This window comes from Schistocerca cancellata, chromosome 1, assembly GCF_023864275.1.
Source record: "Schistocerca cancellata isolate TAMUIC-IGC-003103 chromosome 1, iqSchCanc2.1, whole genome shotgun sequence".
NCBI lineage: Eukaryota > Metazoa > Arthropoda > Insecta > Orthoptera > Acrididae > Schistocerca > Schistocerca cancellata.
Genome location: NC_064626.1, coordinates 745,646,682 through 745,666,303, shown reverse-complemented (window position 1 = coordinate 745,666,303; position 19,622 = coordinate 745,646,682). Strand labels below are relative to the sequence as shown.

Below are 19,622 nucleotides of genomic sequence, written 5' to 3'. Positions count from 1 at the left end.
GTAAATGTAGTTTACCAGTATGCGAGGCCCCTAGTCTGGTGAAGTGAGAGGGGGAGGGGGAGTGGGGGGGGGGGGGGAATGAAGTTAAGGAATTGCTGTAGATGATGTAATTTATATCCGTATTGTCATATACATCAGAGGTCTGTACAGTGACAAGAAGAGAGGAGAGGAGAATCCAAGCCATTGAAATGAAATTCCTACGTAGTATGTTAGGTGAAACAAGGACAAGCAGAGTGAGAAATGAAGATTTTGGGAGGAAATTGGAGTAGAAAAACTGAATGATGGAACTGAGATAGTTAACTTGATAAAACCAGTTTAAGAAGAAGGAAGCGGGATTGGAACAAAACTGTTACGGAAGAAGAATGTTGGAAAGGCAGGTGAAATGGAGAAGTACTGTAAATGTCCCAGCGTGGCATGATAGTGAAGATGATAACTGTAGGATTTTAAGAAACTGGTGGTAATGGAATGTCAATTTTTGATTAACCTCATCCTCTGAATTAGATAGAGCTCTCTCTTCTAACACAGGGCACTTTAATCCCAGGTGTTATCCATCCCTTGGCATTTTACTTAATTTTTATCTTACTTGTTTTATGGGAAAACAGTCCTCAAAGTGCTTTAAGAATATGTGTAAGAAAGAGTTAAATTATTCATTTGCACAGTCTACTTCATAAATCTCTTGCCAGCATTCTTCCTATATGTTTTTAATAAACACTATGATTGAGTCACTGTTCATTTCTATGATACATAATTGTTTTTCTATGAAGTGAAATCAACTAGTTAGTGTGTTTTATTCTTAATATTTACGCATTGCCTTTACATCCAAATCAGTGACAGTAATTGGAGCTGAAATAGAATTAATGACTCCTGGACTGTGTCCAGCAATCCTATTTGGAAACTGTATTGTGATAAATAATCTAAAATTGGACCCCAGCAACTCTAGTTGTACTCTAGCAGCTCTTTCTGACAAAAAAGCAGTGCTAGTCATAAAAAATAATGAATCCTCTAGTTACAGTGAAAAAACAGGTAAATCTTTCTAAAATTGGCTTTATCTGCAATGTTAAGCTTAAGATAGTTCCAAATAAAATAAATCTCCTTAGTTGTATGCCTAGTTATATTCCTTCATAAAGTATTAATCCCATGTGGAGTGGCCGCGCCCATGTGGTTTGAGGCGCCACATCGTGAACTGCGCGACCCCTCCCGCCGGAGGTTTAACTCCACCCGTGTGCACATGTGTGTGGTTCTTACCATTAGTCAGTTCATTACTATTACTATATCTTCATTGTTTACCAGCCATGGCTGGACAGACTGCATCACAAATACAATGATTATCAACTAAAATTTATACAACACCATATACAAAATTTATATTACAAATAAAAGTAAATAATTATGCAGTGCACAAAAACACATAGAACATAGAGAAAATGAAATATAACTAAACAGGAAAGTAAAACTTCATAGCAGCAAATGAAAATACCACAAAGCAAAATGTTTACAAAACCATATAGATCACACACATTAAGTTTCGTTTTGGCAAAATATATACTTTAAGTAAAACACAAAATTAAATGTGCAGTTAACTGAGAACATAAAAAGAAGATTAAATTTAGGCAAAATTATACATAAAACATAACAATATTTATTATGTTGTCCATTCACTAGAGCCACTGTTGAAAAACTCTTCCAAGGAATATAGTGGATGTTGTTTCAAGTCCTGAGCAATTTTTTTCCGAAATAATTCAGGTGGCAGGGATTTCACTTCTGGAGGCAGTTGATTGTACATTTTTAGGGCAACTGTTGGAAAGCTGTCTTGTGTACTTGATAGGCGACACCATGGCACTTCAATGTTCGTCTTACAGCGAGCGTCATGATTATGTATTTCTTGCCTTATGTTAAAATTCCTTTGATTTTCTATTATATAAATGAGGCAGAAAACCACATAATGGCTAAAAACAGTCATTATGCCTAGCCTGGTGAAAATAGGCTTACAGTGATCCAGTATTTTGCTAGAGGATATGATCCTGATGGCTTTTTTTGTAATGGCAACACATCTTTGCAGGCTGAGGAGTGTCCCCACAACAACAGTCCATAGCTAATGTGGCTGTGGAAGAGTGCATGGTAGACTATTGTGAGAAACTGGTCAGTTATTACCCTCTTCAGCTTCCTCAGGAGGTATATCACACGAGAAAGTTTGGTGCATACATATGCAGTGTGATCATTCATGGAGAGTTTGCTGTCAATCTTGAAGCCCAGTAGTCTGACAGTCTCCATGTTTTCTTGGTCTTCAATGTTGGTTAGACTGCATATCAAAGGTTGGGTTTTTTCTTCATTGATCTTCATTTTGTTTATGATGAACCATTCTTTTATTTCTTCAAACATCAATTTTGATGCACCAAGAGCTTCTGCAGCTGTATGTCCTTTGGCAATAAGGGTAGTGTCATCTGCAAACTGCAATATTTTACTATTACAGCTCATATCATTGACATATATGAGGAATAGGAGAGGTCCTAAGACTGATCCTTGGGGTACTCCATGTTCCGGTTTTTGTTCAAGAGAAGTTGCTCCGTGCACTGATACTACCTGCTTTCGGTTTTCCAAATAAGATTGGAGTGTTGATAGAACAACACCTCCAACACCATAGCATCTTAACTTGGCTATTAGTGTTGTGTGTGAGATGCAGTCAAAGGCTTTGCTGAGGTCACAGAGTGTCAGCGCCACTCTCTCTCTCTCTCTCTCTCTCTCTCTCTCTCTCTCTCTCTCTCTCTTCAAAACTCTGTCGAATCATTTTTAATAAGTCCAGTGTGGCTGTAACTGTAGATCTCCCTTTGCAGAATCCATGCTGTGTGTTTTGAAATAAGTTGTTTTCCTCAAAGTAATTCAGTACCTGGCAGTGCATCACAGACTCAGTAACTTTGGCTAGTAAGTTAGTTTATGTAGTGTGTAAGTTTAGGGACCGATGACTTCAGCAGTTTGGTCCCTTACGAATTCACACGCATTTGAACATTTTTGAAAGTATTAATATACAGACAGTAGAAAATTTGAAAAAAGCTCCAGGTTTATATAAAAAGTTAGACCTTTTCTATTTACACAGGGTGACTTGAAAAAAGGTTCCAATATTTACAAAAGATGTAGTACGCAACAAGTGAAGAGAAAGTTCCCACAAATGTGGGTCATAAACCTCATATCTTTAGAGTTATAGTATATTACTACTACTACTGTCAGTGATCACCATGTCTTTGCACTACTCTTCACAACATGTGCTTGATGTAACCACCACTCACTGCAATATAGCCTTCCACCCTACACCTCATAGAATCACGCATTCATTGGAACACCCGTCATTGTTGCAGGCAATGAACACATGTTCCCTTAGTGTATCCACATCATTTATAGGGATCACATACACCAAGGTCTTTACATGCCCCCAAAGCCAAACATCCACAGGGTTCAAGTCAGTAGAATGGGCAGGCCAAGGTATTGGCCCTCCCTGACATATCCATTGCTCCTGATAGACTCATGGTAGGTGTCGCCTCATCCAAAGTTGAAAATGGGCTGGTGCTCCATCATGCATGTACCACATTTGCAATTGTTCATGTAATGGTACATTCTTCAGCAACAGAGGTAAAAGATTCCAAAGGAAATGAAGATACCAAACACCATTCAAAGTGTTGTGTAGAACATAAGGACCTAGCAATCTGTCCCCACAGATGCCTGTCGAAACATTTATACTAAATGTGTGCTGATGTCTTGTCTCTCTTAAAGTGCACATGGATTGGCATCAGTCCATACACACATATGGTAATTTATGATACTGTCTCTCATGAAGCCCACCTGATCAGTAAATAACACTTTCACCATGAACTGTTGATTATGTGCACACATTTGGAGAAACCACTGGTAGAATTGCAATAATGGCAGAGCTTGGACTTGCTGCACATGGCAGGGATAGAGCAACTGTTCATGGAGGACTGTCCAGGTAACACATGTAGCAACACCTTCAGCTGTAACTATTCTTTGGACACTTGTTCCAGGGTTGTCTTCCACATGTTCTTGTAACCGTTGCTTCATACCAGGTGTGAGAGTTGTTTGAGATTTGCCACAACCCCGTGTTCATGGTTCAAAGGATCCTGTTTCCAAAAGTCACTGGAACAGGGTACTAAAATGTTTACAGATGGTGTATGGTGTTGGGCATGTTTGGCAACATACAGTTTACATGCCTGTAGGCCACTTCCATCTGCTTGCCAGTGGTAGATCATACCTGCCATCTTCTATTTTGAACAGCAGGCCTCCATTGGGAGCTGTACATCCAGTGATGGACACAGAAACAGATTACAGTAATTTACTGCTGTCACAACAAACAATGCACCATAGGAAGGCTACAGGTACACCAGATGAAAATAACATACATGACTGATACACTACATACTGTAGCGCACTGTGGAATACTGTGTGTGTTCTTCTGTTGGGTGCATACTTGATACTGATGCAAACACCTTGTGCTGCATAAACGTGTAGTATGTATGCTGCTTCCTCATTTATCTCATGGCAAAGTGCACAGTTTGCAAGATATGTTCCTCAGATACATGCAGGCCATAACTCTGAAGAGATAAAGTTTACAAGCAATGTTTATAGGAACTTTCATCCTTCTCTTGATGCGTACTACAACCTCTGTAAATGTTAGAACCCTTTTCTGGACACCCTGCAAATGAAAACCATTTTAAAATAAAAACTGGCAAAAAAGGTGTTGAAGAGACTGAGACAATCAAATACTGTACAACAAAAGAAAGAAAATTTTCATTCTACAGAAAGGCAGTTTCATACATATGCTCAATAAAAGCTCTCTCTCTCTCTCTCTCTCTCTCTCTCTCTCTCTCTCATACTCACTCACTCACTCACTCTCTCTCTCTCTCTCTCTCTCTCTCTCACTCACTCACTCACTCACTCACTCTCTCTCTCTCTCTCTCTCTCTCTCTCTCTCTCACACACACACACACACACACACACACATAAATATCCCCTCTATTCATACTCCAACACAACCCTCTACTCTCACCCACTACAGCTCCCATGATCCTTCAGTCAGCCCTAAAACATCCATTAAGACTGTTTGCAGTGTGCTACAGTACAAGTTACGTTCAGTGAAATGTTCAGATGTGACCTATCTATTGGAAGAAACCTGTACTGTGTGCATCTAGTACATACCCAGTACATGGATACATGTAAATGACATAAAAATTAATGTAAGAGTATAAAACACAACCATAAATTTGTAAATAGTTACATAATTTATAAAAAGTGGCAAGAGCTAACAAGTGTGAGAATTATTGCAACAGTGGCTTAACAGCTCATGCGTCCAAGTTGTTGTTAAAAATAATGCACAGAACAATAAAAAAGAAAATTGTGGATCTGTTAGATGAGGTTGAGTTTGGCTGAGGTAAAGGAACCAGAGAGGCAGTTCTGACATTGTGGTTCATAATGGAAGCAGCGCTGAAGAAAAATCAAGACATGTCCATAGGATACGTTGACCTGGAATTAGCATTTGTCAATGTAAAATGGTGCAAGATGTTCGAAATTCTGAGAAAATAGGGCTAAGTTATAGAGAAAAACTGATAATAAACATTATGCACAATAACTAAGAAGGAACAGTAGATGGGAAGACAAGGAACAAAGTACTCGAAGTAATGACAGAAATAAAAGAAATGTTCAAGAGTGGGGTTAAATTTCAAGGTGAAATGATATCAAAGAAAAAATTTGCTGTTGACATTGCTGTCATGGTGAAAGTGAAGAAGAATTACAGGATCTGCTGACTGGAAAGTTAAGGAGTTCTGCTACCCAGGCAGCAAAGTAACCTATGACGGGTGAAACAAGAGGGACATAAATAGCAGACTAGCAATGGCAAAAAGTGCTTGGTATCAACTATACATCTTAATTTCAGAAAGAAATGTCATCTTTGTGGTCTGAAATCATGGTGAAGAAACACTCCTTAATTTCCTCCATAATTTCAACTCCTTTTCGAATCTGAATTTCACCTGGTCCTTCTCCAAAACCCAAGCCACCTTCCTGGATGTTGACCTTCATCTTGCTGAAGCTCACATCCACGCCTCTGTCCGTATCAAACCCACAAACAAACAACAGTACCTTCACTTTGATAGCTGCCATCCATTCCACATCAAACGCTCCCTTCCCTACAGCCTAGGTATTCATGGCAAACATATCTGCTCCAGTGACGAATCCCTCAACAGTTACACCAACAACCTGACCAGTGCTTTCCTATCCCGCAACTATCCTGCAGACCTTGTCCACAAACAGATCTCCCGAGCAATACATTCCTCCCCATCCAACAACAATGTTCCTACCCCCAGACCACACAGAAGCATCCCCCTTGTCACCCAATATTATCCTGGCCTCAAATACATCAACAAATTACTCCTCCAGGGATATGACTTTCTCAAGTCAACCCCTGAAATGAGATCATCCCTTGACAAAATTCTCCCCACAACACCCAGAGTTGCCTTTTGTCGCCCCCCTAACCTCCGTAACATCCTTGTTAAACCCTACAATATTCCCAGACTACCTTCTCTACCCAGCGGTTCCTACCCCTGTAACCGACCCCGCTGCAAAACCTGCCCCATGCATCCCCCCACAACCACCTTCTCCAGCCCCGCTACTGGTAAAACATACACAATTCAAGGCAGGGCCACATGTGAAACTACAAATGTCATTTATCAGCTGACATGCCTGCACTGCACAGCCTTTTACATCGGTATGACAACAACTAAACTGGCTGAGCGCATGAACGAACACAGACGAACTGTCCGCCTAGGAGATGTCCAATACCCAGTAGCAGAGCATGCCCTTCAGCATAATTCTAGGGACCTAGGAACCTGCTACACCGTATGTGCCATTTGGCATCTCCCACCCAACACCAGTCCCTCTGAATTGCAGAGATGGGAACTTGCACTCCAACACATCCTTTCATCCCGCCATCCCCCTGGACTGAACCTACGTTAAACAACCTCACTCCCATTTACTCTTCAGTCTTCTCCTCTTTCCCTTTCCTCTTTAGCCATTCACGCATCTTTTCATCCTACATAGTTGTGTTTATCTTTATACTATATACCTCTTTACTTCTGTATGCATCCTCTTTGGTTTGAAGCTGGCACAGTACTTACAGTAGAATATCTTTGGCTTCCCTCTGACAACCATGCCTCCATCCTTGCTACCCTCCCTGTTTTCCTTTCCCTGTTGCTTCATAACCTAGGTTGTGAGTAACTGAATCCACTTTCCCTTCTTCCCTTTCTTTCCCCTCTCTCCTCCCTGATGAAGGAACATTTGTTCCGAAAGCTAGGAACGTAAATTTTCGGTTCTGTTTTTTGTGTATCTATTGACTGTACTGAGCTGAGGTAACTACTGGCCAGCCCCTTTATCTCTTTGTTAATAAATAACTGAGTATGTAGGATGCAAGTGTTACTCTCAATATGAAAAGGTTGGCACAGGAGAGGAAATTGTGTTGGGCCACATCAGACCAGTCAGAAGACTGATGACTCAAAAAAATCACTTGATCTGTTATCAAAATACCTGTAATTTATTTTCTCTGCATTATAGGCCACTGAAGATAGCTAATATGAATAGGTGAAACATGTTTGGCACACTGAGTTGCAAAATATGGATTTTTATCGTATCTGTATGATAAAACATAATGTTCTGTTCGTGTTTAGTATGCTTTCCATCCTGGATATATTCATTCACATGCAGTGTTCATTTATGTGGCATCTTTATTTCAGTAAATCTGTATGTGATTCAAAGAATTTGGAGTGTACTATGTTCAGTCATTCTGAGAGGTTATTTCTTATTGTAGAGTTTATCATGTAATTCTCTTCCATTTTTATCAATCCACTTTCTTCTATTTTCATTTCCATGAAGCCTCCTTCTTCTCTTCTTTTATTTAGAATCCATCACTGCAGAGTTTCATAATATGTACTTGACAGCTGACCTTGTTACCATTACTTTTTAACTGACTTTCTTGTATTCAGCCTCAGAACATTCCTTTACTAACAACTGCATTGTCTCAATTTGGTTTGACAAAGGTACCTCTGTTGATAGGATTTCAATGCTTATTGCTTCCTGTATAAATTGGAAAGCAAAATTTTCACTACTGTGTTCCAAAGCAAACAGCTTACCAGCAACAGTTGCTTAGCCAACTTTTAGAAAAACTTGTATGAGAAGAAAAGGATACATGAATTGTGTGGATTTGTTTCTTGGTTCTGCTCTTCATATAGTTAATTTCTCTTTTTTTTCTGAAATGGATATCTATGGAATGGCGAATATATATAAATACAGGGTGTATCAAAAAGAATCATCCGAATTTTTAAAAAATCATAATTATTATGTTATTTAAGATATGTGCATGAACAATGTTCTGTTGGAAAGAGTGAACTATTGAGTTTTACACGGCTCCCATTAGGTAGCAGCAGTGAGTGACCACTTCAGTTCCAGTAAGAATGGTGTCGGGACTACAGAAAGTGTTTTGTGTTCTATGTTTTGCACAGTGCAGTTCAGTAATAACTGTTCAGCGTGACTTTCGTACTAGATATAGTCTGGATCCTCATACAGCACAGAGCATCAGATGATGGCATAAACAATTCTGAGAAACAGGTTGTTTGTGTAAAGGAAAATTGCTGGGCCATCCCCAAGTGTCTGACACAGACATCGAACGCATCCACCATAGTTTCACAAGGAGTCTGCAGAAATCCTTTTGTCATACAGGTTGACAGCTCAACATGCCCTCAATGTCCATCTGGCTTGGACTGCGTCGAAATTTACACATGAAACATTGCAAAATTCAGCTACTGCAAGCTCTTCTTGAAGGTGACAAACAACAATGTGTGGAGTTCTGTAATTTCATTCTTGGCAAGATGGAGGATGACATTTTTCTTCCATGCTTAGTGTTTAGTGACGAGGCAACATTCCATTTAAATGAAAAGGTGAACCATCATAAAGTGAGAATATGGGGTACTGATCAACCACATGAAGTTGTACAATGTGAGGAGGACTATCCAAAACTTAATGCATTTTGTGCATTTTCATGGGAAAAGGTGTATGGTCCATTTTTCTTTGCCAAGAACTCTGTCACAGGAAGCACATATCTCGATATGCTTGAGAATTTCTTTTCTCACAGTTGGAGACTGATTCAAATGACTTCATTGACCAACAGGATGAGGCACTGCCACACTGCCATCTGGAAGTGCAGGAATTTTTAAATAAAAAGGATTACTGAACGATGGCTCAGTCATGTTGGACCAAATCATTCAGCCTTACATTACTGGCCTCCAAGGTCACTGGACCAGACTGTATGTAATTATTTCTTGTGTAGGTTTATAAAAGACTTTATGTGCCTCCATTACCAACAACAATGAATGAACTGAGACATCGCATAACAGCAGCTGTGGAAGTTGCAACTCGAGGCATGCTCACTGCAGTGTGGGAACAATTTGAATACTGCATTGACATATGTGTGCATCTCAAGGAGGCATATTGAACACCTATGAGAAGATATGAAAAGAAAAACTTTTTGAGTTCATCAAGAAACAAAATTCATTGTATATGTTCATTAGTTTCAGAAATATAGATGTGCAAAATTGGATGATTTTTTTTTTATACACCATGTATGTTGTCAGATTGTCACATATTACAATGAGAGAAGAAGTTAAAAAACACATTAAATTTTAATCAACCAAAGCTATGTGCTGGCTACAAAAGTCATGAACAAAATTATAGAACAGACTAGTCCACAAATTATGAGAAAACGTTTTGTTCAATAACAACAAAATCTACACCAATGGCCCTTAAGAAAAAAGGCACTGATGTGGTACATGTTAGTACACTGTTAAATATATATGTAGGCCTATATATCAGTGCTACAGTATCCCATAGGTCTCATTAGGACAGTAGGTAATTAAGAGCTGAAAGAGGGATCATGCAAGGAGTTTCCTTATCACCCAGTTTATCCTCAACAACCGTACAGGAAGTTTTCAGGGTGCAGAGAAACTCGGAAATGAATGGAAGAACAGCTAAGGATGTCCAAAAGTAAGCTTGAAAAAAATATCTGATTACATTTCAGACAGCATATACTCGCATCAAAAGGCAACCAATAAAAAAGCTATTAAATTCGACAGAACTGCTGGCCATTATTTACCTCCAGCAAGCAAAATATTTAGTATTTCTGATACACATATAGAAGTAAAAGTAACTATCCTGACCTGTAGAACTTTGTTTCTTTCCCAGAGAGAAGGGAGGGATAGGTTGAGGGAATTTCAAAATTAAAGCAGGCCACTCAAACCTGAGCATGAGGTCCACATTTAGAGAAGAAGAGAATGGATCTTTGTTCAGGAAAGGGCTTTATTTAGCAGCTAATTCCAGACAGCAGATAAATATGACAAAGATGAGAATGTGTGACAATGACTCAAAACTCTTGCTATTGCGCACTTTGAACACACTGATGGCAAAGAAACTGAAGATTATAATTTTAGGATGATGCAAGTTATAACATCAAACCTGATTGTGAACTACCTCCAATACAAAAAGGAGTTCAGCTATCTCTGTTCTAAATTTGAATATTACAGATGGACAGCTGAAATTTTGGGACGATGTAAGGGTGAATTGATAATAACAATGATCTTTTTCAACTTTTCTTGAAGCCAAATGAGTCATTTGTACTATCCTGAAATATGAATTGGAACAGAAGAATGTGAGCTACTCCATAGTGGATTAGACCTATGTGCTTCAAGAAATCTCTTGAGTCTAGAAGGATATATCAGTAATCAAAAAAGTGTTTGAAAAAGTAATTGAAGCTTTTGGTACAAATGCAAAGATTAAGCTCTCTGGCTGTGTGAGTGTTCTGCCTACAGTGCAGGTAATTCCATTTTTGAAAAAGAAATACTGTTGTTCAAAGGAGAAAAACATTTCTTGTCAGTTAAGAATTAAAAAAAAAATGCCAAAATAACACCTGTAATAAATCTGGATGGGCATTATCTGCATTGCATGTTTGTTTCCAAGAATGGATATGGATCTTCAACCCCCCCCCCCCCACACACACACACACACACACAGAGAGAGAGAGAGAGAGAGAGAGAGAGAGAGAGAGAATAATGTGCTGTACAAAAATTCTTGAGAGATTGATCAAATTCTGGATAAATGGGAAAGGATTATGTTGTATTTTTCATGTGTCTTGTTTTCTTCTGTTTTGTGGAGGAGATCCCTTCTCTCCTTAATCACTGACCCAATAAAATCTGACAAGGAAGTACACATACTGCACTCCAGATTCCACTTGATGTGGAAAATAGATCTTTCAGCAATTAAGCCAAGACATTTTCTATCAGTGTAAGCAACTTTACAGCCCATTCATACAGAATAGACAGATCACTACAGTTTCAATTGCACCATCTTTCAAGATTATCTCTCTTCAGAATGAGAATTTGATTTAATAAGTGTGGCATTCATAAAAATATACAGCTATGGTAATAATAATTTCATGTGGCTCAACAGTCTGATGAAAGTCTTCCAGTTGGATGCCAATTCAGCAACTTGCATGTTCCCAACCTACTCCAGCAATCTTACCTGGGAAATAGAACCTCAGTTTAATGTGAATCCAAACCATGTGTCATTCCTGGCAGATCTTCACATCATTAAGAGGTGAAGGCTAAGTTGAAGGCAGACTGAAAATTTTCCATAGTTCAATTAGGATTCAATCCTGCAAACTTCTGTTTTCAGGCATGCACTTTACCACTAGACCATTAGGCCTGATGTAGGTATGGTGGAGTTAGTCATAACTCTAGCCAAGTTTTGTGTAAAAGTGCTGAAGTCTGTTTACAATTCTTAAACCTATGAAATGTTACTCAAAATTGTGAACTCATGATGCACTAGAAACATATGTTTCAATACAGAGTCACAATGAATAAATTTTAATGTGTTGCATATCTTTTTGGAAGCCTTGTATTTATTGTATGTTGTTCCCACCAATTTCAATTCAAAACTTGTGCACTGAGTTCCATATTACAAAGCAATGAAAATATCACAGTGTTAAATAGTGTGAGAATTCAAGGTCATTCACCAGATAGTTTCACACACAGAAAACATCTGAAAAATATCACATACTTTCACTGTAACTTACAGCTCATGTCAACAGGTAAAATTCTGCATAGAAAATTTTTGAAAAACTTGATTATTAAGAGAAAGTCAAACCATTTTTTAGACGGCAGATAGAACAATCCGTCTGCTACCTCCACATAATTTGGATGTAAGTAGCACTGTTATCAGGAAGTAGCACTGACTTTTCTTTGTTTACTTGCCATTTTCTCCATTTGTTCCTTGATTACATTACTCTTCTCTACACACTTTCATGTATAGGTTTTTGATAACTTTTCATCTTTCTTCTTCATTTTTTTTTTTTTACTTTCAGAGATACCAAGTCATATGTTAGGAGATCAGAAATGAACATTATTTCAATTCTGTATTTATTTCTCTTCCTTACTCCATTGAGCAGTACTTGTTTTGATTGTGTAGTTGTTCTTTGGCCAGTGATGTGGTAACCAATTACTGGGTAGCAGTGCTGTATTTTCTGCATTGATTATTAGCTCTGAATTGAAAAGCTCCTCTGCTGCAGTCCGTTAAATCTGTCCAGTGCCACTTTGCATCATATTGTTCTGTTGTCTTAAAGGTTTTCATACTTACCTATTAATTTAACAGTTCTTTTTTCATATTCGTTGCAACATTCCATTCACTGTGTACCTTTTTCAGTTTAAAAATTCTAATGGCTTAAAAAGTTGGAGGTAGAATTTTTCAGAATGCACCATTCTTAACTTCAGATGAGCTTGATAGTCTTACTTCCTGCTGCATTTTTTAACAATATGTCTTTAGTTTGTTTTCATAATTACAAGTGTCTGTGTCTTATATTGCCGTTATAATGGCACAGTACTGCAAACGTTCATACAGAACATACTGCCTGACAGTGAATTCATCTAATGACACTTCATATTCTGACACTTTCCCATATTACAACCATGTAATATCAGTGAAAAATCCATGATTTCTAAGTGGTTGATAGAAATTTCCTGGATAGACAGTCACATCAGTCCAGTTATACTGAAGACAGTTTACGTGAAAGCTATAACTCATATCTCCATTGGCACCATCATTGTGAGCACTTGTTCTTATTTCTTCAGGATGTACTCAAGGACATAAGATAGTTTGTTGGGGGATGTGGTCTATTTTTAATATTTTGGAAGATGACTGGTGACTAATTGGTAGCCTGTTCTAACTCTGTTGTTAACCTGCATAATACCAACATTTAAATCATTTTATTGAAAGAAAAACACAAGAATACACCAAATTCTTTCCTTCCCCTGAGAGCTAGGGTGGATGGAGGGGATGCGGTTGCCCCTTACCCACAAGTACGGGTGCCTTTGGATGTACTTCCTCTCTTCTAGGCTTCACAGATTTGGAGGTAAAAACCAGCAAACTTACTTGTGGTAGCTAGAGACTAATATAATCGGCATTTAATGCCTACATTTGTTAAGTCACATGATTTTGTAAACCTGCTATGTTCTGAGGTGCCACAATCTGTATTCCTTTCGAACTAATGACTGGACTCCAATGAGTCATAGTGGTTAAATCAATGTCATATGATTTCCATTTTATTTGTGATATTCTGAACGCTTTTTTTCTTTCTGTTCTTGCAGTTGCTGGCCCTGTATATGCGTCCCTTACTGCACAGGATGCTGCAGAGTAAAGGAGCACTACTGTCCGGGATGCAATGCATTCCTGGGAGCATATGATAACTAATTTATATCTTGCACTTATTTTAACTTCTATATTATGATATATGTAATTCACACAATGCAACCAGTCATCACTAACTTAGCTGCTATGATTTTAACTTCCATTTGTTTCCTGTACTTTTCATACTTTTTTATATGAACAAAAGTTGAAAATTGTGCTCAGCCTTTATCTGTAATTATTCATTTTTATGACTTTTGGGGAGTAATAAAAATATTTATTCTTCACTCAGATCTTTTATTTGTTACTGATATAAATCAAATAGAAGCAATTGTTTTAACAATGTTAAGACTCTTTAACGTATGAAATGTGAACAAAATATTAATGACAGTTCTCCACATTTATCCTCTGAACACGCCATTTTGCAGGTCTAATATTCACACATACCACTGCAAATGTATTCATGGAAACATTAAGAGGCTATTTAATTCACAAATTTAATGCTCACTGCACTTTCTCACATAAACATATGTGGAAACAGAAAAAGAAGTGTGATTTTTAAAGTGAGAGTAATAATAGTGAAACACAATTTTTTTTGCTCTATGGCAGAGTATGCACTGCTTTTATAGAATATGAGAAGCTGAGCCAGGACTTTTAACATAATTGAATATGACCAAAAAAAGCTTATGTTATTGTAATTTAGATTCAGTGCCTTGGAAAAGAGAACAAGGTAACTAAGAAAAGAAATGAGATCAGCAGCCATTATAAGAGTGTGCTTAATTTAGGAAATTGGTTACAATTAAACATTTTCTGTAAAAGCTGGTGTCTTTAAAGTACTGGATTCTATCATCAGGAAAGCAAAAATCACATACTGAGCACCAAAAATAAAAACGGTTGAATATGGAACTACATAAAAATCACTGTCCAGTTCGCATACTAAATTCATTCACATTATGAAATAAATCATAGAAATAAATTAATCCCAGGTACAAATCAAAAAATGGAAAATCCAGCGTGTAATGTAACAATATTATGAAAAGTAAAGTTGCTGCTCGCAATATAGAGGATATACCGACTCACTGGGTGGGGGTAAGGAAGAGGTGGGATGGGGAGGGCGAGGGATAGCAGGGTAGAGGTCGGTGACAGTGAAAAGTGCTGCTGGGGAGCATGAAAGGAAGAGGTGGAGAGAGGATAGGACAGCTAGGTGCAGTTGGGAGGTTAGACGGCGGTCGGGGGAGAGGTGGGGGGTGGGGGCAGTTTGCGGAAAGGAGAGAAGTAAACAGACTGGGTGCGTTGGTGGAAGGAACAGGTAAGGGGCTGAATAAGTGATAAAGATGACTAACAAAGGTTGAGGCCAGGAGGGTTATGGGAACATAGGATATATTGCAGGGAGAGTTCCCACCTGCGCCATTCAGAAAAGCTAGTGTTTGGTGGGAAGGATTCATGCTGTGAAGCAGTCATTGAAATGATGGATGTTGTGTTGGGCAGTGTGCTCAGCAACAGGGTGGTTCAGTTGTTTCCTGGTCACAGTGGCCATTCATGCAGACAGACAGCTTGTAGGTTGTCATGCCCACATAGAATGCAGCACAGTGGTTGCAGCTTAGCTTGTAGATTATATGACTGGTTTCATAAGTATTACAGGGATATGAGCCATGAGATAAGGGGTTGGGAACAGGGGTTGTGTAGGAATGGAGGAGTACGTTGTGTAGGTTTGGTGGACAGTGGAATACAGCTTTGAAAGATGTGGGAAGGATAGTGGGTAGGACATTTCTCATTTCAGGGCACAATGAGAGGTGGTCGAAACTCTGGTGGAGAATGTAATTCAGTTGCTCCAGTCCTGGCTGATACTAAGTTATGAGGGGAATGCTGTTCTCTGGCCAGACAGTGAGACTTTGGGAGGTTGTGGCAGACTGGAAAGATAAGGCACAGGAGATTTGTGTTTGTACAAGGCTGTTTGTGAAGGCCTCAGTGAGACCCTTGGTGTATTTTGAGAGTGACTGCTCGACACTGCAGATGCGACAACGGTGGGTGGCTAGGCTGTATGGATAGGACCTCTTGGTATGGAACAGGTGGCAGCTGTTGAAGTGGGGATATTGCATTTGGTTAATAGGTTTGATATGGACAGAGGTACTGATGTAGCCATCTTGGAGGTGGAGGTCAAAATCTAGGAAGGTGGACAGACATTTCTTATTTCAGGGCATGATGAGAGGAAGTAAAAATCCTGGTGTACAATGTAATTCAGTTGTTCCAGACCTGGGTGATAATGAGTTAAAAGGGGAATCCTCCTCTTTGGCTGGATGGAGACTTTGGGAGGTGGTGGGGGACTGGAAAGATAAGGCATGGGAGATTTGTTTTTGTATAGGGTTTGGAGGATAACTACAGTCTGTGAAGGGAGGTCAACACCTAAGAAGGTGGCTTGTTGGTTTGATAGGACCAGGTGAAGCAAATGGGGGAGAAGCTGTTGAGGTTTTGGAGGAATGTGGATGGCGTGTCCTCACCTTTGATCCGGATTGCAAAAATGCAATCAATGAATCTGAACAAGGTGAGGGATTTTGGATTCTGGATGTTTAGGAAGGATTCCTCTAGATGGCCCTTGATTAGGTTGGCATAGGATGATGCCATGCGAGTGCCCGTTGCCATAACCCGGATTTGTTTGAAGGTAATCCTTTCAAAGGAGAAGTAATTGTGGGTGAGGATGTAGTTGGTCATGGTGATTAGGAAGGTCCCATCCATACAGCCTAGCCACCCACCGTTGTCGCATCTGCAGTGTCGAACAGTCACTCTCAAAATACACTGAGGGTCTCACTGAGGCCTTCACAAACAGTAATTATCCTCCCAGCCTTGTACAAAAACAAATCTCCTGTGCCTTATCTTTCCAGTCTTCCACAACCTCCTGTAGTGTCACTGTCTGGCCAGAGAACAGCATTCCCCTCATAACTGAGTATCAGCCAGGACTGGAGCAACTGAATTACTTTCTCCACCAGAGTTTCGACCACCTCTCATCATGCCCTGAAATGAGAAATGTCCTGCCCACTATCCTTCCCACATCTCCCAAAGCTGTATTCCATTGTCCACCGAACCTACACAATGTTCTCATCCATCCCTACACAACCCCTGTTCCCAACCCCTTATCTCATGGCTCATATCCCTGTAATAGACCTAGATGCAAGATGCAAGACCTGTCCCATACATCCTACCACCACCACCACGTTATGTGACCTACTGCTGTAACGTAACACAGCAAGTTATTACGAGATGACATTCATTGCAGTAAGGCACACAGCCATCTAGTATGGTGGCTGCAGGATGGCTATGTTGTTGTTGTTTTTATTTTTTATTTAGTCTCCCCCCCCCCCCCCCCTCCCCTCACAGCAGAGCTGAGCTGCCTGCTGTGAGAATTGCATAGTGTAACATTCAGTCATACAAAGATTCATACCCTCTACGAAACTAAATAATCCATATTAGTTATTATCCAATTTTGTTCAACTGTCAAAATTTCAGATTTTTATTTATTATAGTCCTGGAGATAAAGTGAATTATCTAAAACTCCTAAAACCTATGCTTGTTTTTTAAAACCAAGTTAGGAACAACAACAGATTGAATTTCATTATCATTTGAAGCCATTCCAAAGTTATCAGTGCATAAAAAACAATTAGAATTTCCTTTTTAAAACTTCAGTCACTGTGCATTATGTAATACAAAAATTGGTCAAAATTATTATTTGCTTATATTTTGCCATGTGAGTGCATAAGAATGATTGAATGTGTATGTGCAACATATGCTATAATTTAATATTTCATTTTACGTAAAAACTTGTACAAATGAACCGTGGGAGAGTTATGTTGCAACCACGATTCAGGTGATGTATGGCGATGTGTGCTTGCTTTCGTATAAAAGTAGCCAGAATGGGAGTTAGAGGCAGAATAAGTTTATTTATCAATGGTCAAGAATGATCTGGAAAGAATGTTCTGATTGGTTGTTTAGATCAACAGCCAATCAGAATTAAGCTGTTCCCACATGAAAAGAGGAGTGGGCATATAGGAGAGTACCTTGAAAGGAGTCTCTTGCTAGCATTCCTACATTCGTGGCAAACGAATCTGCTCCAGTCCGGAATCCTTGAACCATTACACCAACAACCTGAAAACAGCTTTTGCATCCCGCAACTACCCTCCCGGCCTAGTACAGAAGCAAATAACCAGAGCCACTTCCTCATTTCCTCAAACCCGGAACCTCCCACAGAAGAACCCCAAAAGTGCCCCACTTGTACCAGGATACTTTCCAGGACTGGATCAGACTCTGAATGTGGCTCTCCAGCAGGGATACGACTTCCTCAAATCCTACCCTGAAATGAGATCCATCCTTCATGAAATCCTCCCCACTCCACCAAGAGTGTCTTTCCGCCATCCACCTAACCTTCGTAACCTCTTAGTTCATCCCTATGAAATCCCCAAACCACCTTCCCTACCCTCTGGTTCCTACCCTTGTAACCGCCCCCGGTGTAAAACCTGTCCCATGCACCCTCCCACCACTACCTACTCCAGTCCTGTAACCCATAAGGCGTACACGATCAAAGGCAGAGCCACGTGTGAAAGCATCCACGTGATTTACCAACTGACCTGCCTACACTGTGAAGCCTTCTATGTGGGAATGACCAGCAAAAAACTGTCCATTTGCGTGAATGGACACAGGCAGACAGTGTTTGTTGGTAATGAGTATCACCCTGTGGCTAAATATACCTTGGTGCACGGCCAGCACATCTTGGCACAGTGTTACACCGTCCGGGTTATCTGGATACTTCCCACTAACACCAACCTGTCAGAACTCCGGAGATAGGAACTTGCCCTTCAGCATATCCTCTCTTCTCGCTATCTGCCAGGCCTCAATCTCCACTAATTTCTAACTTCAATTTGCCGCCGCTCATACCTCACCTGTCTTTCAACAACATCTTTGCCTCTGTACTTCCGCCTCGACTGACATCTCTGCCCAAACTCTTTGCCTTTACAAATGTCTGTTTGTGTCTGTGTATGTGCGGATGAAGCAACTGTTTGTTGCAAAAGCTTGAATTTTGTGTGTATGTTTGTGTTTGTGTGTCTATCGACCTGTAACCTCCCCCTCACTTATCGACCTTAATGACAGCGAAAAATTAAACCGCGTGTACCTAATGGAAATTTGGGAAAAGCAATCGTCACCGAAGTTAATTTGTTGGTAAAGAGGGAGGAAACGGTTACATCTAAATGAAAGGAAAAATGCTAATGAAACAGGTGGAAACTAATTTTGAAAAGGGGCAAAGTTAATAAAGAAAATAAATTTACGGCCATTACGTTAACAATTAACTAGCGATAATAAGATATTTGAATTTTGGGGAAAATTACGGTCGCCAGTCCTAAGGACAATTACTATAGTAACTGAAAAAGAAAGGTTATTACACATGTAATTAGCACTAGAAGCGCGGCAACTGAAGGTTGACACGTGTAGTGTGAAAACTGAAAGTTTGTCAGAAGTAATAAATTTCGCTACACTCTGACTTAATTTAGCAAAAGAATTAATAAAACCGGAAAATCGAAAGTTAATTTAGTGACTGAAGCTAATAGTGAGCTTTCTTTCTGAAGCACATCGAAATTCAGTAAAATACGGTTAGTCTTGGACTACATCAACAATCATTTAAAAAGCTACTTGAATCTATGCAATTTAGAAATAAGAGATTTAACTTTGAACTTGAATTAAACGATTCTGAACAATTAACAATAGTAAAATTTAGTATGTACCAAGCTGAGCTGCAGTCACAGGTAAGCTAAAATACAGTAACAAAACTCGCACTCTTAATTCGTGCTTGTGTAATCTAAATATTG

General features: G+C 39.4%; 1 protein-coding gene across 2 annotated transcripts in view; it reads left to right on the top strand.

The window, feature by feature from the left end:
• LOC126185857 (lipopolysaccharide-induced tumor necrosis factor-alpha factor homolog) overlaps positions 1-14,060 on the top strand; it is a 113,572-nt gene extending 99,512 nt beyond the window's left edge. For both annotated transcript variants that reach the window (XR_007537227.1, XM_049928163.1), the window contains one exon: positions 13,737-14,060. Coding sequence is in view for 1 of the 2 variants with exons in the window: in XM_049928163.1 (XP_049784120.1) it covers positions 13,737-13,839 (103 nt within the window). In the remaining variant the exon portion in view is untranslated. The remainder of the gene's footprint in view (positions 1-13,736) is intronic.
• The last annotated feature ends 5,562 nt before the right edge of the window (positions 14,061-19,622 follow it).